The 27510-nt window shown below is 39.5% G+C and overlaps 1 protein-coding gene across 2 annotated transcripts in view; it reads right to left on the bottom strand.

Moving 5' to 3' along the window:
• RAPGEF5 (Rap guanine nucleotide exchange factor 5) overlaps positions 1-27510 on the bottom strand; it is a 159479-nt gene that overhangs the window by 15337 nt on the left and 116632 nt on the right. For both annotated transcript variants that reach the window (XM_063410746.1, XM_063410751.1), the window contains exons 12-23: positions 22177-22255; positions 20922-21066; positions 19009-19106; positions 18247-18277; positions 17230-17308; positions 14093-14242; positions 11393-11490; positions 9513-9635; positions 8158-8336; positions 4851-4941; positions 2131-2181; positions 963-1050 (exon numbers count right to left, since the gene is read on the bottom strand). In XM_063410746.1, the coding sequence (XP_063266816.1) occupies positions 963-1050; positions 2131-2181; positions 4851-4941; positions 8158-8336; positions 9513-9635; positions 11393-11490; positions 14093-14242; positions 17230-17308; positions 18247-18277; positions 19009-19106; positions 20922-21066; positions 22177-22255 (1212 nt within the window). The remainder of the gene's footprint in view (positions 1-962; positions 1051-2130; positions 2182-4850; positions 4942-8157; positions 8337-9512; positions 9636-11392; positions 11491-14092; positions 14243-17229; positions 17309-18246; positions 18278-19008; positions 19107-20921; positions 21067-22176; positions 22256-27510) is intronic.

The following is a 27510-nucleotide window of genomic DNA, read 5'->3' as shown; positions in this document are numbered from 1 at the left end:
TTACTGCATTAATTTTAAAGTCTTCTTGCTATCTCTAATACAAGTTAAAGACACAAATGCTGTCTAGGTGCATGTTCTTACACACCACACCGTAATGCCGCACCAGTATTATTGCTACAAATGACTTATGTTTGCTGCCTTTGTTTGCAGGCAAGACATACTCCAGAACACTTTAAAAATATTGATTTTGAAGCCTTGATAATTGTATCCATCTGAATTAATGCAAACTCCTTTGATGTGTGCAAGGAGAGGAAGTGTCTGGTGGCTCCCAAACTGTCACCCACTGATCTGGAGAAACTGCCTTCAGACATTTCACAGCAGCAGCAGCAGGTTGGAATAAACAGCCTAAAGAGAACACTTTCAGAATACAGGAATAAACAAATGAATTTGCCATGTTCAAAGACTAGGCAATTAATAATTAATGACTCCAAGACAATGGAATATTTGAAATACTTGCCACTTAATTAGCTGCCCAGCTCATTGCATTAGCAAGTAGTTGTACTTTATTTTAAAACATTAAAAAATAGATAGTAGGATTTTATTTATTTCTTTCAGACCTATAAGAGATTTGGAAATCCTCTCCTCTCAGGACAGACAGACAAGGCAGGTTCATCCCAACAAAGCTGGGAGACATCTCCCAACAGGCATCTCAGAGCAGCAGTGTGACCAAGGCTGCTGGTTCAGGGGCTTGCAGGGTCACACTTCTCCACTGAAGAGGCTGTGGCCAAAGCAAAAGTACATAGCTCTATCCACACTTGACAGGATTGTATGAAGTTTTAAGACCTGTGTAAAAATTGGCATCTTCTCCATCTTAAAAGGAAGTTGTTTATTATCCAGAGCAAGTGCTATCTTGTCAATACCACTATACTGTCACATACTCATCTTAAGAGCATCTGAAGGAAAAATCACCTTACACTTATTTTAATTAACAACAGTGAAGAGCAGCCAAGCTTTAACGTTACCTTTCAGAAGTAAGGGCATGAAGGGGATTTTCGGAGACTTCATTTTCTTGAATGCATCTCTGTAAGCTTTGTGATTCAGAGAAGGATCCTACAAAACCATTTGAGTAATAGACAGAAAAATCAATAGGCTATAAAAAGAGCAATTCTAAATCCATTACGGGCTTATGATCTGAACATGATTTAGATATAAAAGGTTTCTTTGGGATGCAAGGTAGCTAAAGGTTTTCTAGGCCAGCTGACATGCTAAACTGAACAGGAAACGTAAACAGTGAAAGGAACAAAAGCAATTATGTTACTCTAGATGAACCAGTGTTAAATTGAGAGGAAGCTGCAGAATAGATTCACTTGGACTGCTCTGTAATTTCCCCACAAATTTCTATTAGCAAAATCTCTTACTATATAGCACAAAATGTATCCCTGAATGTATTGCTGATTAATTTCTTCTCAAAAAAAAAACCCAAAACCAACATCACCAAAACAGCAACAATAAATCCCAACAAAAAACTGCTTTAAGATCCGTGGAGCATGCTAGAGACTTTCAGAGAAAATAAGGCAGTATGTTTCAGTGGCATTGTGTAGGCAATTTAAGAAGTCATCTCAATTTCCAATCTAAACATTTTTCTACACCAGCTCACACAGAATCTTTAAAAGGCATTTATTTATAAAGAATTCCAAGTACAGAAGCATGACAGCTGCTAAAGGTTGGATCTCCTGTTCCCTGTGCCAAGCAGCGATGGTACCATGCACCCACTTCTATGACAGCCAGAGAAAACATTTGTTTATTCTGCTTTGATAATGCTGACAAAGACCCTCAAGCCTCAGGTTCTGACATTTGTTTTTTAAAACTTGAGCTCTCTTTTTCTCCTGATCTGCAGCATATTGCATCAGAGGAAGGCTGATGAGCTACCAGGGCAAAAGAACAGCTCCCAGATTGATGCTGGTGAACCGATACATTTGCCTCTCTGCCTTTCCTCCCTCTGTCAGGAACAGAGCCTCTTTCCTTTTCATATTTGCAGACCACCTTGGAGAGCCATGTGGCCTTCAGCAAAGCATGGATCTGACATGACAAGTCCAGCTCCACACAGTAACCAGCAGACTCCAAATAAATTAGGAAGAAGGAAGGCAGGTAAAGCTAGCAATGTTTGTCTGCTGTCAACACCATACTTACTGTCAAACTTTCAAGTTCAGTGAAAAGTTTCTTGAACTTCCCAGGGATTTTCTGAAGTGTGGAAAACAGAGGAAAAAAAAAAAAAAAAAAAAAAAAAAAAAGAGAGAGAGAGAGATAATTTAGGCAGAAAAGTGCTGAGGTTTTTTTTTTCCATGAGACTGCTCTGGGTGAGGTGCCTGCTGAAAGCACCAACACATACTTAACCCTGGCTCCTCAGCTCCCAGAGCCATGATTACAGACCATGTTCAGTGCAATGCCAGCAAGGCTCTGGGCCCTACAGCCTCATCTTGGGGACCTGCCCCCTTCTTTTATGGAAACTGCTTGTTAGCAGCTGGTTTTATTTTCTTCCTCAGCTTCTGTGACTAAATGTCCATATCAAGCTAGAAGCAGTAACACAGGCTGAGAATTCAGAAACTGATCACATCCATGTTAAATCATTTGTTGTAATCAATCTTCCCCCAGAACATGGGTTCTAGAAATCAACAGGTGTCATACCAGTGCTGTTTGATGCATCATGCCAGTGCTGATCAGGGTTAACACTGGCACTGTACTGGTGCCAAAGTGAGACATTTTCTTAATAAACTGATTGCTTTGTCTCTGGTATCTGACCCTAATCCCACAGAGAGGTGCATAAAACACTTTCAAAGGGAGCCCAGCCACAAAATACTGTCTTGCCCCTCATGCCAACACCTGCTCTACTCCACAAGCATCCACTTTCTTTGTTTCTAAGATGCTTTAATGGATTCACATTACTACACTCAATGCCATTGTTTTGCAATTTAAATTTTCATGCTGGTATTTCAGACTTGAAGAATGGTGTGTGGACCTTAAAGCCTGTCTATTTTTTTGAGCCATAGTAATTAGACTAGTAAAAGAGATCCCCTCTTAGTACAAATCCTGTCTTGTCTTTGTCCTTAGATCCTGACAGCCACAGTGACACTACCAAGAGAAAAGAGATTTAGAACAATTATATTAAGTGGATGTGTACGATTAAAACGCTAAAATGATTGAACATGGAACTGCAATTGCATGTTTTTCTCTGTCTTAAATCAGGGAAAGTGAGGCTCATTAAAACACTGGATACTGTAGGAAAAAAAAAGTAGAATATGCTTGGGAGCACACTACTTGTTTAAGAAACCAAGTGCAGAGCCAATATGATTTAGCATCTAAATGGCTGCTTAAATTTAGGTTCTTTCATCCACATGTGTAAGTGATTATAATTAATTTTAAAACATTGCTCTACTTTCTAGAAGTCACATTACTAATGCAAATAACCTTCCGCTTTTGAAACTTCCAGTGCAATGAAGTTTTACAAATCAAAACAAAGAAAGGATGTGACTTGATAAATATTTTACACGCAGAAACGTGACATATTTGCAGCGGTACATATGCAGATGCACTCTTTGTTCCGACAAGCAACACACTCTGCTCTTCCTGAGAGAAGCCCACTGGCAGTGCATCATCTCCAGGGAGATGCAGATCTCTGCCTGTCCCTGCTCAGCAGAGACCTGTATCATTGCCTCTGAGACCACGCTGGGTCTCTTCCACCCTCCTGCCAAAGCCCAGAGAAATGGAATGAGGGCAACTTAGGAGGACGCCAGGGCAAAGGTTCCCCGGAGAGGTGTTCTAAAGATGTCAGAGGGGAGGGGTTTCTGTATCATCATGCTCAGGTATGCAGTTTTCTCTAAAACTTTTACTTCACCTCTTATTTAAGTCAGCTCTTCCTTGCCTATCTGAGTTCCTGTAAACAGCCACTGTCCTTGTTTCTCTGAGTGTCAGAGCCTCAGATATAGAAGCAATGTTTCCATAGACATGGTTTTGGCTAAGGGGCAGACTTTGCTCTGGACAGTGTCAGACAGGTTTGTAGGTCTCTAATGGCCCTTTGCTCCCAGTTGTTGGTGCTCAAGCAGATCTCCAAGGCAGGAGATCACAGCCCTTCTCTGTCACTCTGTATTAGACTGATGTTTTTGGAGTACTGCCCATCTGTGGTGCTATGGGCATGAAGGAGAGATAAGGCTTCAACCCACCCCACTCAATTACTCCTTCCCCAATATTTGGTTCATTGGCAGATGCAGTAAACTTGCAGATACTGTAACTCAGTGTGGATGCTATGACTCAATATGGATGCCATTTGGATGGAAACTAAAAATCCACAACAGAATAAATACAGATCCCAGTGGAACTCTCCCTTAAACACACTCATGCTCTGTGTAGCAACCAGTAGCTTTTTAAACAAATAATCTCCATTCTCCAGTATGCTCCTTATTCATGGCTCATCTCCTAAATTTGTTGCTCAAGATGAGCAGCTTAAAAAAAACCTGATGAAAGACAACTAGAGAAGGATTACTTCTACTTTGTTGTTTTGGCTATTTAATTGAATTATTCCATAGTAAGGTATTGCTTGTTTGGAGCCACCTATGCAAGACTTTCTGTTCTCACATCTACTTCAAATGCTAGAATAATTTTGTTTTAAGAGGATAAGATCTCCATGCTTTGTTCTTATTTAAAACTCTGAAAGGACACATTTAGGTTTTTTTCTTTTTTTAGTACCTGCATATCTAAGGTTTCAGGTCATAAAGAATTTTCTCCACCAACACTCCCTCCGTGTTTGATTTCAGCATGAAAAAACAATAATCAGAAAGAAAAGGTAATTCACCAGTATGCAGCCTTTGTGCAAAATGGTTTTGACAGTGGCTGAAAGATATAAAGATGTGTCTTACCTCCCAGGTCTGAGACAGCCGGCTGACAGATGCAGTGTTGAGACCCATAACAATTGCAAAGAATGAATTCAGATTTCTTTGGGCTTTACAGCTGAGGAATAAAAATATGATTTTTTTGTACTCAGAATCAGCGATAAATGGAATGCACACGTATCCTAGGTTACTGAGTCTCATTTCAACCCTCAGCACTAACATACAATCATCTTCCATATAATGAACTCATTAAATGTCCTCTCATAACCACCTGCAGTCTAGGTGATGGGGTCTCTAAGAAGTTTTTTAGAAAACGTTCTATCTCATCAACCCTGTTGTTGGCAGGTTATTTTTTTCCCTTTGCTGTCAAAAGTAATTTTCCCTTTTCAATGTTCAAGGTACTCCCAACTGTCCTTAAACATATAGAATAATTCCTTGACCTCTATTCTGTTGTATAATAAATATTTTCATCTTCTTTTCTATAAATTGTACAACATAGGTTCCTTCAATTTCTCTTTGTGGTTGTGGTCTGCAATCTGCTTTTCCATATTGTTATTATCCTTCACTGAATCCTTTGTAATTTATTTTAACTCACATTTAACACTTATTGCCTTCACTACTTTCTCATGTAGTGAGACAGTGGGAAGGGAAGAAGAAATATAATTACTGTTCTATGTTCTTATGCAAGCATAAAACAAACAGCAAATTATTTATTTGGAACAGCATCACATTTTGTCCTTTCTTTTAATTTGTCATCTATTGTCACCCAAGGACCTCTGTCACAGTGCTCTTCTTTACAATCATGCATTTATTTCTTCAGCTTGGTATTAGCATTCTGTAGCTGAATTACTTGGCATCTATCTAAATTAAATCTTATCCTACTGTTGTTTGCACATGCCACTAGACTCCTTAGATAATTCTCCTTATTTTTTTCCTATCTATTCTCCAATGCATTTGCAATCACTCATCATTTTTATTGTCTAGAAATCTGGTTAGTGTTCCATTTACACAGGCCTATAAACCAGTTACAGCTAGCACTGGTTCCAGTACAGGTCCTGATGGAAATTCTCAATATCTCCATTTTTTAACATTTTACTGTATACAGTCAGACCATGCTTATTTCTAGTCCATTCTCCAGTTCATTAGGAAACTTGAAATCCTGAAATACTGAGTCATTTTCAAACAAAAGTATTGCCCTGTCTCTTGCAGAACTTTGGATACCATACAAATATATGGGTGCATTTGTGTGTGAGAGTGCAAATCCTCTGTTAAGTTTATTTTAAGTATGAATGAATCCACTGGTTTCACTGGGATTTATCATCAGGGAAAAGTACATGCCAAGGCCTTAGCCTGGAAAATGGCCAGAACTTGTTACAAGTTTTATAAAGCCTGCCCTTATCACCGTGTAGTATCTTGAGACAGTGTATTTCTCACTTCACTTCAGCTGTCTTCAAGTTAATCCTAACTTTGTTGCTTAGATTCCTTTTATCATTAAAGCCAGGCAGCTCCCAAAGGCAACTCATTCCAAAACAAGGAAGGTGTCCAACACAGCCTGCATAAACTGTCTGCTGGGTGGGCCCATTCCTCATAGCAAGCTGCAGAGAGAAGGGATGACTCTCACAGTCAGCCACTGCTTGCTTGGGGAGCAAAGAGGCTGCTCTTGTCATCTCTTTGTTCCAACCTTACACTTGTTTCTTGAACTCCCCAGGATGTTAATTTCTAATAACATGCTAATTGGTTTCTTTATTGAACCACTTGTTTTCTCTTTTAGACTACTCATCAACAGAAGTGTATGAATTTGTTTCTTAAAAACTCTGTCTCCCTTCTATGTACAGACACACTTGTGTAAAATGTTTTTATTTTCTTCAGGCGTTCCTCAACAGAACAGCACACAGATGATGAACGTTATATCTTAGTCCTGGTGCTTTCCTGGCCAGAGGAAAATCACAAAGATTCCTGGCTGAATCTATGAGCAGAGAACAGGGACCAGCCAGAGCTGTTCATAGTTCCCTACCTCTCTGCCTTAGTCACAAACAAAACAGGAGGGCAGCTTGGCTTGTCTCATGATGCTGTCCTGTGCTTAAGCACACCACCCCTCCACCCTAATTGTTCCTCTGTCATCAACTCTTCCAGAACTGATGAGATACAGTGGTGTGTTCATTTAGAAAGCAGCTTTTATGATGAAAAAAAATCCTGTGAAAACCACACACTAGCTTATTTCATCACCTGTGTTCTCCAGTCATGGGCACTTCTGCAATACACTGGGAGAGCCTGGCTACTGACAATTGTGTTTAGTCTCCACAGCTTTGGCTTTTCACTTAGCAGAATGGAATCAGTAAAAATAGAGCAACCCCTTAGTCTGGTAACAAATATATTCTTATTCATGTAGGATTGACACAAAACTTTTCCTGGGATGCAAATTAATGCTACAATGGTGCAAGCAAGCACATAGAACCAACAATTTTTGGCCATTGATAAGGCAGAAAATGAACATATTACTGGATACCACACAACTTGCAAACTAAATCAGATCAGATTTATGAGTTACATTAGATTAGATTAGGAGAATTAATTTCTCTAAAGGCACTGCTTCAGCAGAGGACAGTCCTTTGTATGTAAGTGCCTTGCAAATTAAATCAGCCCAGTCGATGAAGGGAACAATTTATACATTTTCCATGAGCATGCATATTCAAATATTGCAGAAGACCAACAAGTGAAGAGAGAGGTGAGGAGGATGATTGCACATATTTAAATTTTCTTAGCAACCAAGGAAATGGAGCAAAGAGTGGTTACAGAGAAATCTCTGTGTGTAGTATATATTTGTATTCTGTTGCAAGACATAGAATAAATGCCAGTACTATTTAGTAACAGTGAAAGAGTAGACTGTCAAATCTAACATATGAAAAAGCCTACCTCTCCAATAAGTAAAAGGATACTCCAGAGAGGATTAGATGGGGCAACAGCTTCCTGGAGTAAGGTTTTTCTCTAAAGGCAGGACTTTCAAGTTTATAACAGAGTGTTTTGGTTTCTATCTGGTCTTGTGTGACTGTTTTCTGCCAAATAGTTCAGTCATGTGGTCCTCAGGTTATCACAGCTAAGAAGGAGCTATCTCTGCCCCATCAGGGATGTTGCAGCTGGCACTGCAGACACAGCAGCTCAGCTGCCAGGAGAGATTTGAGCAGCACACACTCCACCACGTCTAGTTTTGACCAGGCTTTGCTGTTATCTGTGTTATCTATGGACTGTTTTATTTAGGCATGTTTACTAACTATCAAAACACAGGATGACAAACCACGTGAATTCAAGGATTTCTGTTGCAAGGCCAGTAACTTACTGGGCAGCAATCTTGATGAACTTTTTCACTAGCTGTACACGTTTGCAGAGCTGGCTACAGAGGAGGATCTCGGTGGCAACCCAAAGCTGGACCTCATTGCATCTTTGAAGCAGAAGACTGAGATTCTCAGTGTTTTCAGCACTGCCCTGTCTGCTGAATGTGAAGTATATCAGCTCTTGCTGGAAGACATTGACAACATCATTAGGGATATAAAAACAATTTAAATATAAATGAACTATTAATAATTTAGAAGTATGTTTTTGAAACCAGCTCTGGTGACAAATGGTTATTTTTTCATTATCCATGAGCAGATCAGAAATTATTCAGGTTTGGCTTAGCAAAATCTAGAGACTTATTACAGAAGGCAGCTAGACTGGAAATCCTGCAAGGTACACTCTTCTTGTTAGAATTCCCAAGGTTCCATTTCTTGCTATAGCCAGGTATAAGACATAAACAACCTATTTCTGTATTTCATCACTTCTGTTCCAGTATGAAAAAACAACCATATCAAACCACTGCAGAATCTGAAAAAATTCTATTCAAACTTGTTTTTGTATTAGCCAATTTTTAATCAATAGAGTGTAGGTCTTGATTTCTCTTAAAAAAAAACCCCGAACCTGTCCAGTTTCAAATTTAAACTGTCTAAACTGAATAAAAGAACCCAAAATGAAAGAAAAGGAAAGCATCTGGCAAAAAGCAAGGGAATTTCACATTCATTTTCTCAGAAAGCCAACATGCTTTTCAGTAAACAGTATTTTCAAGAGAGATTTTCTGATGTTAACTGTGTGTTTTACTTAGCAACCCAAACCAGAACCTATCAAAGTCATTGAAACAACCCAATGGACCCTGAGGTGCACCATTACCCCATTTAATAAAGCCTGCCCAGTATTTTTCATCTTACTGAAGCCTAACAAGAACAGTAATGTGACCATCTGAATTGCTGAACCTGTGAATTCTTTTGTGGCTAAAGTAATATGAAAGAAAGCTATTTGTGGAATTCCATATTTACTGAAACACTCTCAAGTGCACAGGACATTTTGCACATGTAACACATTCACAGAGAGGGTTTTTAGAAAATAATCATGGTCTTTTACTCTCTTGAGGCAAATCTCAATAAAACACATCAGGTATACAGGGAACGTATGAGATGCCTGAACACAGGAAAGTTACAAACCTTTTCAGTCTCAAGGATTGCAAGATAACTCTTGGACCTGTCACCACTACTGAGAGCTGCCAAATCATGCTGTCATGACAGTGAACCAAGCACCCAGGAGCACCAATGCTCCAAAATGCATCACAATGGTGCAGTGCTGCATGACAGTAATATACCTGGAAGTGCATGTGGTGCTCCTTACCTCGTGAATTGCATTGAAGAGGCTCCAGTCAAAGTTTGTTAGCTCTAAGGCAAGATCCCAGGTGTTAATTCCCAAAATCCTCACAGATCTTTGCTGCAATTCCTCATTTTCAGAAAATGGGTTCTAAATGAATAGACAACAGCAAAACAAATTCCTCAAGAAATGCCAAAGGTTCTGCAATGAAATAGTTACTGGACTAAGGTACCAAACAGAGCTGAGCAGGTAATCTCCTCTAAGTGCAGTCCGAGGGCTTTTTTCCCCACTAATCAAAATGAAGGAACTATAACCTATTTAATAAATAGCTTGAAATGGGAAATGGGTCAATAAGATCAATGATTTGCTTTGGAGAGTGAGGCCTTCTCTTTCTCTCCTTCTCTCTCCCTCTCCCAAGCTTGAATATACAACACTGGCCAAGCAGACAGCATAATGAAAATAAAATCCCTTCAAATTATCAGAAAATAAAATCTAAATTAAGACATCAGTAAATTTTCAGGTAGAAAAGAATCCTTCTGAAAACACATCGGTTTTAGAATAAATACACAACTTGCCCTCCAGTCCACTTTTACAAATACCATAAATCCATGCATTTTATGATTAATCTATCCCAAATGTAATCAAGAAAGAGTAAAACACTGTGGGTTCTGATTCAGAAAAGTGATTTAGTATATTACTGTGGAGTGCTGTGGTACTGCTGGTGCCCAGGGTCATTTGACATTTCCCTTATTAGCTGGGATTTTCGAAGTTTTGCATTTCTCTTGGCTTTTTTAACCTCATCAGTCTGAAACTTGGCACATGAACCATCTGCCAAGATGAAAAATTATTCTTACCAGTTAAGCCATTACTTTGGTGCTATATTTCTGACAGTTACAGCAAGTTTTGCAATTTTTATTACGTAACTAATGAAAGTAGGTTGGCTGTCACCTGTCTACACTGGAAACCTTCCCTTAATATTCACATTTTCAGAGATGGCTCCAACGCCGGAGATAATGGGGATGACAGATTACAATGATAGTGGCATGTCAGCTCTTCGGGGCACATTGATCCAACCAAATGTAAATAGACATTTCTCATCCTGAGGATGAATGCACAGATCCTAGGGGTACTGACAACATGTAGAAGTCAGTTGTGATACAGCCCCTACTCTCTCCTGGAAACATCTGCATAATTAGCAGAAAATTATTGAAACAGCAAAGTGCCTGACTGTGCCTGCCTCACAGAGGTTTTGGGAAAGCATGGAGGGAGGCAGTTTGCTATCCTGGTTTCTGAAGACAGAGGGAGGGATGAGAGAGATCTGCTGCCTCTTGATCTGCTGACCTTCCCAGCCCCAGCGAGAGGACGGAGAGACAGGCGGGCAGAAGGAAGGAGGAGGACACACCACCAGTGGTACACACCAGCTGACCAGGGGGCTGCCACAACACAGGGGTCTCACTGATGGGTCTTGTGGAACTCACGAGAGATCTATTTCCACATGTAGTAATTCCATGGAATTTGTCCACCACTTGGTATGATTATGTATCAGCCAAAGTGCTACAGAGGCACATGGCAGGGCGGGGAGGAAAGAGTCACAAGAGCCCTGAATAATCCTCATCCCATCCATTCTGGTACAAACACAGGTCAGCTTTTCCAGGCTGATCTAGATTGAAAGATTTAAGCTGCACAGAAGCTTTGGTTTATTTAAAATTGATGAACAAATTCCATTACTGTTCAGTCAAATAACTGCTGTTAATGAAAGATTTTGTTTTTAAGGAATAGAGCAGCTCAGTAAGCTTTACTAAGGAAGCAAAAAATAAAGTCTGCATTGAAATAGCCCTCTGAGAGGAATACTAAGGTTTTGGAGTCAGACCAACAAAAAATGGAAAATATACAATACCAATCCTTACCAAAGAATCGGTCAGATCTTTTCGGTATACAAACATACGACTGGAGGACTCCAAAGATTTTGAGATAGCCAAATCATTTGGTTGTAGCTCATGTTTTTCTGTAACAGCAGAAAAAAACCCAAAGGAGTTTCAGAACAGGAGTAAAAGCTGTATATGAGGAAAAAAAGGTGCAATTGTATTTGTAAAGCCACATCAACCCCTTAGAAGGTAACTAAGCATCAAATTCAGTCTTTGTGGGAACCCATCATCTCCACCCTGCTCAGGCAAGATAAAGGCAAGACATTTCTGTTGGACTAGAGCACAAAAGCTTCCCGCTTCTGCTTCCAAACTGCACTTCACATAGACAAGAGAAGAGACAAGCCCTGAAATCATCTGTTCTAGTCTCCTATGCCTTATAGAACATTTAATTTCAACCCAGTGTATCTAGTACAAATGAGGTGACTTTTGTTAGAGCAGAGTGTCTCAGCCTCCAGAGACTGAGCTGCTGTGTGTCACTGGAGACAAAATCAGGGTGGAAATCAAATCAGTAGCCACAGCCATTCAACAGGAAAAGAAGTTTAAAGGATCCCAATACCATGAAATTCACCACACAGAGCCAAGCTGAGTAGTCCTTTGTAACACAGTATTTACCTAGAGTAATTAACTAGAGCTAATTCTAGACCTAGGGTAATTAACTAAGAAATATCTGAGTAAAAAAGAAGGACACAGATAGCAAAGAGAAAGGACTTTTTTCCTCCACTCCAGAGTACTGCTTCAGCTCTGCAGAATCTTGAATGAACTAGAGAAAGGTGGGAGAAAAATACAGCAAAACTCCAAACACAGCTTAAAAACTGCCCTGCAAAAACTGTCACTTCCTGCAGGCTCCCAGTAATCCTCTGGAGACCTGATACATGGCAGAGCCAAAACTACACCAAGCACAGCTACTCTGTACTCTGCCCATGACAAGTAGCACCAGGAGGAGTCTGAGGGCAAACACTTTCAGACAGTTCTCCCTTTTATCCATGCTCACTTATCCATTGATACACAGATACATTATGCTGAACTATCATTATATTTTTTTCAAGGTAATTGTGAACAAAGAGCTTGCTTATCCATTACTGGAGTACAATAAAAACAGGTTTTCCAATGCTCATACTGCTGCCCTCCTAGTGGATGAAAGACAAGAGTCCTAAGTCACACAAATAGCAAAAACACAAAGCAGAAAAAAAAAAGCATAGCAGGTTGGTGTTTATTACTTGCAGTACAGGATGCATAAGAAGAAAGATACCGATATTGTTGTATTTCAAATTAACTGTGGCAATGTAACTAACATTTTAGGGGTTATAGAGGTCACAGACAAATGGCTTTCCTACTACACCTGCATTATATTTACTGTTTCTCATTGAACAACCAAGTGGCAACCACTTCTATTTTGTGGCTTTCCTGGGAACCAATATAGCACGTTTCATTATTTATGAATGGTTGGTTTTCTTTGGCTAAGCAGGCAGTTAGAACCAGATTTATTGCTACCAGAGCAAAACTTGCCCTGCTCTGGGACAGGACAGAAAGACCTGGTTAACAACAGCAGCACAGTGATTTTGCAGTACTGTGAAAGGCACTGGAGGTGAGTTTGGGCACACACAAGGGTAAAAAGAGTACGTCTGAAAATGATGTAGCCTGGATGGCCAGGACACCCACGTGTAATGCTCCCAGTGGCCGCTCCATGCCCAGGATCCCAATAACCACAGCAGGACACCATCTTCCTGCCACCCACACCAGTGCACTCAAAAATACGTTTATTCAATTGACCTCAGCATGGGGGAAAAAACGTGACCTTGCAGTTCTGAATCAAAGTTATAAACAGAACAAGCACTTGTGTGTATTTCGTTTAACTAGACTGACAAAGAAAAAGCAACGAGTGCTGTAACTTAAAAGACACATCCTTTGTCTTAGGGTGTCAACACCAACTAAAGTTATCTGAGAATATTGCCAAGATGTTACACATTCTTAGACCTTTTGTAGATACAGTTTCACGATTCTATGCACCTAGTTAAATTGCTTCCAAAAAAACCACCACAAATATCAAAACTATCTGACCAAGGAGCTTGAGACCTGCCAAACACCAAAGATCTTGGGACTTTAGCTGGTCCCTAGTATCACTCCACAATCACTCTAGTCTTTCTCAAAAAGACCATAAGCCCTTCTATTTAATGACTAAAACAATAGGCAAAAGATGTCAGTTGTTACTTACAAAATATTGCTGAGATTGCTCTCAGTATCTCAATTGTGCAAATACGTCTTCCTTCTTTCAGCTCAAGAATATTTGTTACTTATGCCATAAATGAGGAAACAGCAATGCACATAGTATTTGCTATTCCCTTCTCTATTTTTAAAACAAACCGTGCCTCATTGCCTACAAAATTAATTTAGATTTCAAAATAGGAGATTCATCTGTGGAAAAGAAATAAAACCTTGCAACGCTGCTGGAGACTGAGAGTTCTTTACACTCACTTCCCAGCCAAAAGATGCTTCATCCCACAGTACCCAAGAAAGGGCTGTTGCCATGGAAACAAGTCTCTGGGAAGCAGCTCCTCATTGTTCCCCTGGTCATCCAGCTGTGGGCCCATAGAGGAACAGCTGGATCCTTGCATCAGAAAACGTCAGCCCTCCCTTACCCGATGCAATAAAAGGTAAGTAGTCAGGTGAAGGGAAGTTACTTACCACCAGAGAATGAGACTGTCACCAGCGCCAGCTCCTCCTCCGGGTACTGGATCTTTTCTGCCACAATCTTCAGTATCTCCTGAGCTGAAGTTGACACTTGAGCTTTCACACTGACGTAGGAGTGCTCCATTATATACACACGGCAGAAAACTGCACAAAGGAAGAAAGACATGCTCAGCTGTAAGCAGAGATACCTGAACAGAGCAAGGAACAAACTTGCAGACCCCACCACAGCAATGCCTCAGCTGCCTGGCTGCTGCAGGAAGGACAGTCACTGCACCCTGACACAAAGGACATGAAACTAAGCATAAACATCACCATTTTCCCCTCCCCACTTCCTGTCCCTGGGAAATGAGAGAGGCAAGAAAATGGAAACATAGGCTCCCACAGCAATATCTATTTAAGACTTCCTACCCTGAGGATTTGTCACAGACAACCTCCTTTGCTGCCTACCTTCTCTGAAACTCAGCTGTCACCATTCTTCTCCCTTCATTTTAGGTTCAGATAAATCACATTCCTTTCAGTATATTTCATATCTGCTGCAGAAATTATTTTGGACCTCCATTTCTACCTGGAACAGGAAGCTTTGCAAGAACAGTGCTCCCAGGTTTTCAACCACTCCTGATACCTTGTCTGTCTAGACATCTAAACTACTTGCATTGCCAGAGTGTTTCAGCACCAGCAGAGACTGCCCAAACAGCCATAGAATCAGTTCTGACAACTAATTTCCTGAATCACAAGCAGCACATATAAATGGGACTGGTTTGGAGAAATTCCCTGGACTCACTACTTCCACTGAGGTCCATGAGTAGGTTCAGTTCTGTGAATGCTGTGGTCAGCTCAGGAATTACTTTTTTCCACTACAAAAAGGGATGTACACTCTCCCTGACTGCCAGAATTTTAGGTTTACATCTTTTCCAGAGTTTGCTGTAGCTAGTTATTTGAAATACGGCTGCCACACTTAAAGCAGAAGAAACTGAGCTGTAGACTTGCATAAATATTTTGAAAATTATGTCTGCTAATCAGAATTGTCACAGCTCTTGGTTTCACACTCACTTCAGTGTTTAATTAAACTTTCAATTTCCTTCTACTCTAGCACTTCTTACTATAAACAGGCTGCTACCATGCACCACAGGACAACTTTTCTTCTCCAGAACTGTTGTATTTTTTTTTTCTATTATCTTTATTGACAGATGTATAGAGCAATAGCTCTTTATTTGTCCTACAGATCTTCATGGCTTCAGGGCACTTTCATTAGTGAAAACTATGCCAGAAGCAGTTAAGAACTCTCTCCTTGGGAATAGGGGATTTTTCACGATGTAGTAAAGAAAAAAAGGAATATGAGAAAGAAGGAGGAACTTAACATTGAGTATTGGGGGAAAAAAACCCCATTTGATTTTATAATTCTTTTTTAATCTGTCTCTGCTGACAGAGAACAAATGAGATGCCCATTCTATGGCACAATCTTTTATCAGAATGGATACAAATCATGAAGATAGAGACTTCCAATTGCACTTTAAATTACTAGGTTGAAAAATAAATTTTAAAAATTTCATAGGAATATTTGGACTCCATATGCAGAGGGACACACCTTGCTTACAGTGAATTCCTTTGAAATGTCCTCTGTCATTTGCAAAGGGACAATGGCAGGAATGTCAATTTATAAATGGGCTATTGATCTAGCCTTTCTTTAACACTGAACTAAATCAACCCACAGGTCAGATGCTCAAGCACAGCCACCACGGTGGTTGTGATTCTCCCCCTCACACCTTTCCAACGTTCTGTCTGTGGTATCTCTTGGGATGGACCATGTCAGCTCTTCCAGGAGCCTGTGCTACTCCTCTGTGAGAAGGAGGGAATGCCAGCAGGAGGAAGTGGCCATGGGCTGCAAGCTGCCCTGGTAATGATTGCAACAGAGGATAAAACACCTCTGCTTTGGGGGCATGGTGCAGCTTGGACAGACCCATCCTCCACAAGCACCATCAGTAAGAGAGCACTCCACCGCCCAGGGTTAGATGTCCACCCCCTGTATCTGTCTCTCTCTTCCCCAACTTCACTCTGGCTATTTCATTCCTTCAATCCCATCACAATCCATGGCTCCTGCTCTCAAAGAGTGAGACAAAAGCAATTTAACTCAGTCAGAACTGGCCTTTCTGGGCCCTGTCCTGGTCACTGTGCTACCACAGTCACACGGTCTGTCCCCTCTCTTGCACCAGTACACTTTCCTTTCCAGTCACACACAACCTGTGTCCAGCCTTGACAGAAGAATGAGTGGGGGGGTTCTCATCTACAAATAACATTTTCAGAAGAAACCTTGGTAACGTGAATCTCAAAGCCCCCTACATTTGAAGCACAAAAAGAGGATTATCTATCAGCAGAATGTACGGTGCAAGTCTTTCAACTTGGCATAGAACAAGCTCAGTTTTTATTCTGTCACAAATGAGCACTAAAAATACCCTGACTTCAAGTGAACTTCCGGAGGCTTGTTCCCAGTAAGAAATGAAGATACAGTGCCAAAGAGCGAGGCTGCCAGGCAGGAGGTCCTTCTGCCCTTCCCTGCTCGTGTACACGGTGTTCTCCCCTGTGCCTCCTTCCTCGCTCGGCATTACAGGAGGGGGAAGCCTCACTGCCTCACAGTGTTACTGGTGATGGAGGGAGATTGCCTTTTGAAATGGCTGACATTAAAGTGAAGTGGCACCTTGCACTACAGGCAGAGGTGTTTTTGAGCAGAGAAGGAGCTAGGGCACATTCCCAGAGTTAGCAGCTCCTGGCCCATTCCATGTGACAGGCTTATTCATTCACCTTTCACAACCAAGATATAGGTCAAGAGACCAAGAGCACGAAATGGAGCAGAAGCAATGCCTGGACTGCCAGCACACCTGGGACACACACAGGACTGTGACAGGGGTGCTGGACATACCAGACAGGGCAAAAACCCCTTGAGATACCATGGCACTATTGAGCCCTGCAAACCAGGAGGAAGGAAGGTAAACTTGCACAGCCAAATATCTCTTCATTTGTGTCCCTAAGATCTCGTTCAAAAGCTATATGTCAGCTAAAGAATATTTACATTGAAGTCCTTGAGAAACAACTTTATAGTTTTTGAGGTTTTCCTCCACTCTTTCAATTATACTCACTTTCTTCTGTTTCATTCATGGTTCCTCTGTGCTGCAGCCAGTTCTCCTTAACACTGAACTGGTGGAAAAAGGTTTTAGTCTGTGAGGGAGTGGAAAAGAAAGAAAGGGAAAAAAAAACCAGTGATTTTTTGCATCCCTGCTGTTTACAAAGCAGTAATTCACAGAATACAGCATTTAACCCATATGTCTGGCCAAAAGGTTTCTGTATAGGAAGTACATCCACCCTTTCTTGGAGCAGTAAACTGGGAGTTGCCTTACTAAATAATGGCCAAGGTGGGGATTTTGGAGGAAGCAGAACATGCCAAGGCTAAGCAGTCTGCACAATTCAAGGTTTTTCGTATTCATGTTCAGAGCCCATTTCTTATACACTTATTCTTATATACATTTCCTATGTACCAATCAGCCTATTTAGCAATTTCACAACAATCTCATGTTCTGCCTTCCACATTTTTGCAGTGACATTTTAAGCTTGTTACACACTTCAGCTTCAACCCAGTAAAACTGACGAGGACAGCAATTCACCTCTGAGCAGTTCGTATGCCAACTTTCTCTGGCTGCAACTTCTCCCTCCAGTTAAACAGACAGATTCGTGTTCCTCTCTCTTTGTCTGTCCCTGTCACAACAAATCCGCCCTTTGCTCTGTTTACTTGACATCCATGTCAATGCCTGTGTTCAGCCTGCTTTGCCCAGCTGCCTACATCCCTCTGGCTTGGTGGGGACACACTCCCAGGCCTCTCCTGAATTTTGACATCTCAAAGCATCTTGTTAACATGCTAACACTGTCACAGCCACTTCAGGTTAGTTCACACTGCTGATATCCAGGATGCACTCAAAGGAAAAAAAATGTTCCTTAAGCAGAATTGAGGGTCTAACCTCACTGATGTGTCCTGTCATGTTTTTGGTCACCAGTCATGTTTGGTTAAGAAGCCAAGAAAAGAGAGGGAGGTGGGCAGAGGGGGAAAAAAAAGGTGAGATGGTAAGATATCTAGCTATCAGCAACAATCAGGCTGGCTTTACCTTTCGATGAGGTGAATATTCATCTACAGTGCTGAAACAAAAAGGAAAATCACAATTATTTTTCCCAGCCAAAGCTTAGGAAGTTTTAGCTATTACAAATGTTACAATATCAGAACGTTTCTAACAGTAAATGGTCACTGCAGAAAGGCTGCAGAGGTTCTTCAGGAAAAATGTAAGGCTTCTGTCTCAGCCACAGAGCTTTCCTTTGACTTGCAAAATTGATATAGTGAAAAGCAATGCTGCCAGCCCATGAGCTGTTGGAGCAGGCAAACACAGCAGTCAAGGTCACCCTTAAAAGCACAGCTCCTTCCACTTCCCCAATGGCCAAACCATGGGAACAACCTCCATTTGTTGGAAAAGCAAGGCAATTATAGATGTCATAATTATTAGTAAAATAATAACTCTGAGATGACTATTCCAAGTGATTTGCTTCTCAGTACTGCAGAGAATGAAGGTACCATCTGAAGTGACAGACTGCAACTTCTGAGGGAATTTTTGCCAGCTTCTCCACAAACCATTGCTCTGTCTGTAAGTAATCCCAAATTAAATTGATGGGAGTGAATGCTGAATCACAAACACTGCCCAACAAACATCAGAAAAAATTGAATAATCCAGCTTTAGTTTTAAGAAGAAATGATTTGTAAAACTGAATATGCCACTTGCATCACTCATCACTTTACTGAATCATAGAAAGATAGCAACAAAAAATAAATTACATTCTGAATAAAAGAAGACTTGATCATAAACATAATCAATACTTACTGACGGCGATGCATCCCAAGAATCTTCTGAAATTCTTTCAGGTCCTTCTCAAGAATGGGATACTCATACACATCATCTAACACATTTCTGTATATTGTCTACAAAACAAAGCAGTATCTTTAAACACCTGACCACTCACACATTAATCTAAGGCATCACATTAGTGGTCTAAGTCAATTCAGATACTATCCTACTGAACCAAGTTTTATAATTATATTTATGCAAAACCTGTAAGGAGGGAATGTTCCTATTTAAATTTCCAGACTGGTCAATACTCAGCTTGCCTTTAGAGAAACACTCTTACCTAGTACTGTGTATCAAGAGAGAGGGCAAAATGCTTGTACTATTTTGTCTATAAACAGGAAAATTTAAAACACCACTTGTGGCTATTACATGAAACCTGGGTTAGGTCAGAATAACACATTCTGAAGCATGACAGCACAACACACCATCATCACTTATCCAAAATGACAGCAAATAGGTTCATTAGATTAAGACTTTTAAAATGGCAAATATTATACTTTACCTTTCCTCACATCTGCATGCATTTTAACCTGAGTTGATGTCTCCCACAAACTCCCACAACTCTCCCTAGCAGTAAACTAATATGTAAATAAACTTTACTTTTAATTGTGGGGGGACATAGTCATGATTGAAATTCTAGGAAATATTTTCTCTACCCTTTTTGCATGCAGATCCTTCTCTTTCCCTCCTAAGGAAACAAGGATCATACGTATGAGCTGAGTCACCAGGTTTGCTTTAGCCCCTACATTCATACATTTCTGCATGAATAGATTTTAGCCTCTGACCCTGTATGTTGGTTTTGCACATCTTAGCTACAACCACCATTAACATTATTGCTGTTTAATATTGCACACAAGCTTCCAGAAGAGGCACTGTGAGACAGTGCCCAGTCACACCTCCATGGCCAGAAAGCCCTGCATCCAGACAGGTGCAACTCAGTGTGACATAACTGATGCCTGAAATGATGTCCCCTTTCCAGCACAGCAATACACATCTGGTACCAAACAGCAAAAATCCCAAGGTCTCTGCTTCCATATGCAGTGTGTGCTACTTAAAAAAACAAAACAAACAAACAAAAGGAATCTCGAGATTTTCTCCACATTGCCTTCGTCTTGAGCGAGTGACTGCAGAGATAAAAGACCCTTAAGAAGATCTCCAGTTGCAAAGAGGCTCATCAGTAAAAGTGAAAGATACAACAAAGTCTCCTAAAATACTCTCATCTTTCAACCAGCAGGGAAAAAACATAAATTGAAAAAAAAAATCAGTAGCCACATTGATTTTAGGTTCATAACAATAGCACTATTTTCAAATTAACAAGGGAATTATAAGAGCTTTTGGAACTCATACGGAAGTATGAGAAGAGCTTTGCTAACAGGTAAGGAACAAAATTTTATTTATCAAAAATACATAAAGCTACATTGCTCTCCACATACACCCAGCAAACACCATGGAATAGGATGTCACTTCTCAGTCAAAATTGCATCTTTTACAGACACCTCAAAATGCTCTACGTCCATGATCCTCTGGATACCAACTGCAGACCCTATTCTGACAGACATGGTTGGTGTGTCCAAGGAACCTCCACATCTTTGTCATTTCATTTCTTACCTTCCTAACTTTTCCCATTTTCTAGAGACCAAGGGAGTTCCACAAGTTTCATATTTTAATATTTTTAATGTTGACTGTATTGACAGTACAGGATTTCTGTTCAAACTGACTATATTTAAGGCATTTAAAGAAGACACATGTAAATCATTTTATATTATAGATTTCATGGAGAAGATCTAAGTATGAAAAAAAAAAAGTTTTATAGATTTTGCTGTTGGGGAATTTAGATACAGTATGTAATTAAACAGTGCTGAAATGCATCACAGAAATTGTTTCAATACCTTTAAAAATTGTTTTAAATGCTCATCTTCATGTAGCCAGTCTTTGTAGAGAGAAGTCCACTGAGACACCAAATGCAAGACTTTTCTTTTCCTACAGGACACATCAGAGTCGTCTTCTTTCCCTTGGTGGTTCTTAGCACAATAGGTGCAATAGGTTAAGGAACACAAAACAGGATCACAAAGAAACCTGAAAATTAACTGCTGGCAAAGACTTCGCAATAATCTCATATGCTAATGAAAGGTTTTTTCCACTGCATTGGTCAGTTTTATCCTGTCTGCTTTAGTAGCTTTAGGAGTTTCATAACTTTTGGGAATTAAATTCTCAATAATAGGAACGTCAATTCATCCTCTGTGCCAACAGGATTTTTTTCCCTTACAGATTAGAGAGGTGAGTCTATAAAAGTAAAATCAATTCCAAAGGAATTATACAATGTTCAGTCATATCTTTTCTGCACAACTGAGAATGAACCTTTGTCCTGAACACCGATGCCAACATGAATGTCTGTGGGAAGGAGGGCAAAGCATCATTAACAATAACACAAAAAGCAGGCAAAGGAAGTCAGTTTCTTTTTGCCTGCACAAATTACACTATCTGCAGAAGTGATACTGTTAAAATTAAAAAAAAAAAAGTGAAAGATTATTTCTACCATTGTTCTCTATTCAAAAGGCAGAAGCACCAAATGCCAGATGATACTCACTTTGTACACTGTTCCAGTCTCTTCATGGTTCTTAGTTTTATAAGGTAAAAAACTGATGTTTTCACCACAAAAGTTAAAAATAGGGGAAAGATTTAAACAAACAAACAAACAAACAAATGACTCATTGTATAGCCACAAGTTTATTCAAACATTGATCCATAGTTTCACATATTATGGAAGTAATTAGAAACACATGAAAATAATTATTTTATCTCAGAATGAGTTAAGACTTATATCTTGTATTACATGATAAAAGGAGCAGAGATTAAAATTCTTTACTTTTTCTCCTTGTGTATTCTATAATGTATTATGCACATGTAGGTATTCTATGAATTAACATAACCTGGGGAGGTTTTAACCCCAATTAAAATTCTACCTCGTCACACTTATAAAAGTTTCTTTATCTTTAAACAAAGCTGACATAAAATTGCATTGTTGCTTTGAGTTAGGCATCTGTTTCAAAACCAGACATGTAACTTTGAAATAAGGCTCAAAAATAGATAAAGCTACAAGTAAATGTGTGACCCCTGTGAATACAACCTTCAGTAAAAGGATATTGCCTCAGAAGTGCCTGGCACAAGTCATCAGTTGTCATGAAAACCGTGTATGTGAGAAGGAAATCATCCAGGAGGGTTTCTGCAGAGGAAGACAAAAAAAGCCCAAGGTACAATAAATTAACAAGAGCAGGAAGAGAGTATATATTCCTGTTACTGTGCATGGCAGGAACAGGACCCTCACCCTTAAAAAAAGGCCCAAAGAATACAAAATACATAAACCTTTAAGTTTTAAAAAGTTAACAATGTATTGCCACTGCCGAGATCAGTCCTTTTATTTAACAAGTACATCCTCAGCTCCCAAAGCACCAACAGTCACAAATACGCACAAAATAATTCATCATAGCTCAGGAACCAGTAAGAAAGAGTCCTTATAACAAACACTGCCATCCTGGTTAGCTCAGCTGCACACAAAACAACCTTTCCACACATTGGCTTGTTCTAGAACTTCAGAACAATAGCTTTTAGCAATCAGAGAAAAAACTAGGATTGCCATGAACTGTGATTAACCTCTATGCACAATAGTTGAGAATCATGAAATAAATATATTCAAATCTTTAGATGGTTGGTTAGTCTTCTGGGCATCATTGTAAGTGCTGAGAAGTTTTCCCTAAGGTTTATTCAACTGTAATTGTAAATGTAATGGAGGCTTTTTCTCCCTTTGGTTTCCATCAGTGTTACAAAACCAGGCTGAAGGTAGCTGCTAACAGACCATCCCTACACGCTGAAGCTGCAGCACCTCAGGTTGTCAGGACAAACAGACAGTTTCAGATTTCAATACAACTTTTTCATTCCTCATTCCCTTGTCACACTATTTTTAAGATTTTTTCCAACCTTTTACTGCATACATTGCTGGGGTGAAAGCACTGGGTTTGCTCTTGGGTAGTAGGGCTCAAGGTAATCTCATGGTGGTCTTCAAAAACCCAGTGGCAGAACAGAGATAAGACCAAGCCTGACTTTTCCTGGAGGTGTGCTACAAAATGATATGGGGCAACCATCAGAGATGGCAACAGAAGAAAATTTGTCTAGATTAAGGTACTTATTTTTTCCTCTCGTGAGGAGGCCCAATGTAACAGGTTATCTGCACATCAGCATCCAACATCACTGTATTCAAAAGCAAAGCTCTGAGCATCCTGGTCTTACTGAAGCTGCTTCCAGCACAGGTTGGACCCAATGGTTTCACAGCTCCCTTCCAAATGAAATTATTGTAAAATTTTTAAACACATTTGATTCCAATTTTAGTAAACTACTCATGCACGATCCATGATCCAGAGTTTTGAGTTCACATAACAAAAATCTTTTCTTTTACGCAAACAGACAATGTAATTGGTCTTTGTAACCACAAAATAAAAATATTTCTGTTTGTTTCTCTGGTTTTGGGTTTTGGTTTTTTTCCCAAATTGTAGGATTTTCCTCAAGTTTTGAAGGACTCCTTTTGACTGTATTTCTCTTAATTTCAGCAAATATGCTATGTTCCCCTTAACAAGAGGGGAACATAGCATATGTTTGTTTTTTCAGATAAGAACGGAAACATGGACAGAGGCTGAACAATAACAGAAGTGATTTCAGTTATATTGTAGAGCAAAACTATTTTACCAGTATAACTGGCTGGTATTAGCACCAATTAGACTAAGATTTAAGTGGTGGATTTACAACTGCAGACACTGAGGGCCAAACCATACCTCACATGAGAAAAACGAGGCTGAGACCTGATTCCCATATCCTGATTTTCTCCCTATTTGTTTGTGATCTGTTCCGGTCAAAGCTAGCCCTTTTGTACAAGGGTGCAACAGAGAGCATCCCAGCAGCTTTCCACAGCAAGACTGCAATTTCACAATCATTTAGACCAATTTCAGTTGCAGGTGCTTTGGACCTTATCTGTCAATTATTGATCCCACAGCTGCGGTGCACAATGGCAATTCATCCATACACCATTCACAGACAGATGTCATATGGATGAACATGGATGGGTAGCTAATGACATCCCACCCTGTGAGCATGGGATTCAAAATACCTCCAGTGTCCTTTGAAAAAAATAAAATAAGTCTATCTAGCTCAATGCATTTAACACTGCTGGTCTAGAGTCCTGATTTAAGGATGCATAGTTTAAACCTCGTGGACTCCAAAGCAAAATAATTAAATTATTTATTCTACCCAACATTGTTAAAAATGGTGGAAAGTATTATCTCTGCATAAAAAGAGTATTTTGTCTCAGTAAATGAAAAGACATGGTGAACAGCTTGTTCTCTCTCTGAAAGGTCATCTATTCATTCTCTTGCACGTCTTTTGGATGGTACAATGAGGCTATTAAAGTTGGAGGTTTCACAAACATTTATTTGGAAACAGCTGAGCTTGGAGTCAACAAACACATTTTAATTCTTTATTGAACTATGTGACTGTGCACTGATCCCCACAAAGTCAAAGGGATTTTTTTTCAGCAGATTTACACCCAATTATTTCCTTGATTTCTTACTCTGTGTAGGTGATATCTGAATTTCAGCAAAACATAGCCATGTGTTGGGAAAAGAAATTAACTCCTAGTTGAAGCAAAGCTGCAATAGTATCAATGAACTTCTCTCACTGTTCAAAAGAGTGTGACTTTATCGTAATAACTGGTGTTTACAAAAGTACTTATATGTTTATTTTTTGTTACCTGATAATCTGTTTTCCAGATGCTGATTCTTCCAGCATCCCAAAGTGTTGGGATGGGAAGAAAGACTGGTTTTACTATAATGTCAGTTTCTTGCTTTTTTGTTTTATTTTCTTGCAAGAACTATTTTACAGACATTACTAATGCGATTCTCATTCAAAAAAAAACCCACCCCACAACAAACCAAACAGTGATGGAAAGTCTGGAACTGTACATTTGTTCAGATACCTTGCAATTATTTTTAAGCCCTCTGTTCATCTCCATCTCCACATCCTTCCATTCACAGCCTCTGGTTTCTAACAAACCCACCAAAACAAGTTATATCACTCAGCCCACTTTAAGCTGCACAAATATATACGTAGTGATTTCATTTATCCTCTAAATGCAGAAGAAAGGCTAAGAAGAAAAGTTAATAAATTATGTTTCCTACAGTTTGTGTATAGGCTAAATTTCTTAAAATTGCCTCTGAACATGTTTAGAGATTTAAACCCTAGAGGAATGTTTTGAACAAAAAAAGTCTGGCTTATACATGTGGTCCATTAATAGCATCACTCATCTGTTAAATTACTTTAACAAGTAAGCAATGAAAATGCTTTTGCAAGATTAAATATCTATTACCAGACATCACCTAAAGACTTTACAATAATAATCATATTTTTAAATGCCTGAACTAGCTTGTAGGTATTTCCCTGAAGTCTGACTGTTCACTGTAACTATCTTCTGTATTTTCTTCCTAAATGCTCTGTAATTTAAACTCATTCTAGAATGGTTTCTCACGTCATAGGAGGAACACAAAACCTGAGGGTGTACTTATACTTCAAAAATAATTTGCTCAAAACAAACAACTGCACACTTGTCAGACAGTTTTGGGTATTAACACGTATCCACAAATGATGATTTGCTGGTCTTAATCTACAAATGGAGAGACAGGGTAACCATGAGAGGATTTATTCACAACCTATTATTCATTCTGTTACTAATGGCCACTAAGAGCAGTAAATTTGAATGAGAAAGGTACAAGTTGGGCTGACAATTAGGAGCAAAAGTCTTTTTGGGATTTTTCTGTTTAGTCATATTTGATTTAAGAGTTAAAAAAAGGCAATTCCAGTCAACTCATTAATAATTTACAGTTCACCACACCCCCACTCAGAATGGCAGTGAAATGCATATCCCTTTTAAAATTTTACTCCATGTTCGAGTTTTTGCCTAAATTTATGACAATTTTCCCTATCATTTCTAGACAAAAATTTTTTCTAGCATTTGTAGCAAACAGGGAGAAAAAATGCATAGTAACTGTTGGAAAGGAAAGGATATTGAAAGGGAAATCTTGGTTCAAAAGCTTGTGATGCTATGATTTTTTTTATTTCTCTTTTTCATGAATTTTTTATTTAATCTTTTCCTTCTGGACATCAATCTAACTTTTCTTTGTTCCTCACAATTTTCCTTTATTTGGCTAAGCAATTATTACAAAGTCTGTGGTTCAATTGCAGCTAAGGACTATTTCATTTCAAAAACAATTTCAAACATTTTAAAGCTTCATTAAGACATGCAACAGAACCAGCATGAGTCCCATGGCCTCCTCTTCCTGCAGCTCTTTGGAGACAGCCTCAGGCAGTAATCTCACCACACCAATTGTGTGCGAGTTCCATAGGCATAAAAATAATTTAAAAAGCAGGCAGTGTGCTTGTTTGTTATTAAATAATCAATTTGCACCAGCTTCTGCTGAGAGAGTTTCTCCCAGGCTGTGAGTCCCCACCTTCCCCAAGTGAAATCAAGCACAGACACAGCTTTACCAGGAATAGTTAGTACTGCTCATCCCATGTTTCTGCAATGGACAAGTCCTTCTGCAAGACACATCCAGGGTGGCTGAGGGGTAGAAAGAGCAGTATAGAGACACTCTCACCCACATGAAACAGCCAGGGGACATTTGCTTCCAGCTGGTTACTGAAGGACCCAGCAACACATCTACAGAAGTTGCAACTGTATTGCGTGTATAGGGTGATGACAGCCAACAGCAGCAATGGTGCATTTGGTGGGGAAGGGGGACCTAGAGCCCAGAGATCGTAAATGATAAAATATTTAGGTGAACAACATATCATATGTTCCCATCTACTAAAAAAATGGACAGGATTCCCTGCTGCTTTCCATGTGCCCACTTACTTCTCTAACAGGAGAAACCCCTTCTCTCTGAGAAGACAACTCCACAAATACCAGTTCAAAGTGATGGTACAATTAGAAATGCCAGGAGGAAACAATAGGTTTCCTACATGGGTTTGCACACCAAGTCTGATTTTCCAATGGTTTCTTTTCTCCTTTCTCCACCCTGTTCTCTAGGCAGGCTATCAATTACTAAGGCTTAGGACAGAAATCAATACAGATCTGTAAAGAAAAATCATCTGTGACACACATTTAACAAATCAGGACAGGCAGTACACTTCTGGGTGTTGCCACATCAAACATCTGTACCCTCTTCTCAAACGGGAGCATTTTCTTAAACTACTGCAATGGTATGAAGGAGGCATCAGTGGAGCAGCCTCCCTTTAATAGCTTGTAACATAAAACATTTGAAGAAACTTAATCTAAAGGAAATGGCTTTGTCAAACACAGTAAAAGCTAAATTAATATGATTAAATTAGATATATTTGAGAACAGCTCTAAAAAGCAAATATTAAAAGAGATATCTCATA

This window comes from Prinia subflava, chromosome 1 (assembly GCF_021018805.1).
Source record: "Prinia subflava isolate CZ2003 ecotype Zambia chromosome 1, Cam_Psub_1.2, whole genome shotgun sequence".
Taxonomy (NCBI): Eukaryota; Metazoa; Chordata; class Aves; order Passeriformes; family Cisticolidae; genus Prinia; species Prinia subflava.
This window is presented reverse-complemented; position numbering and strand designations above follow the sequence as displayed.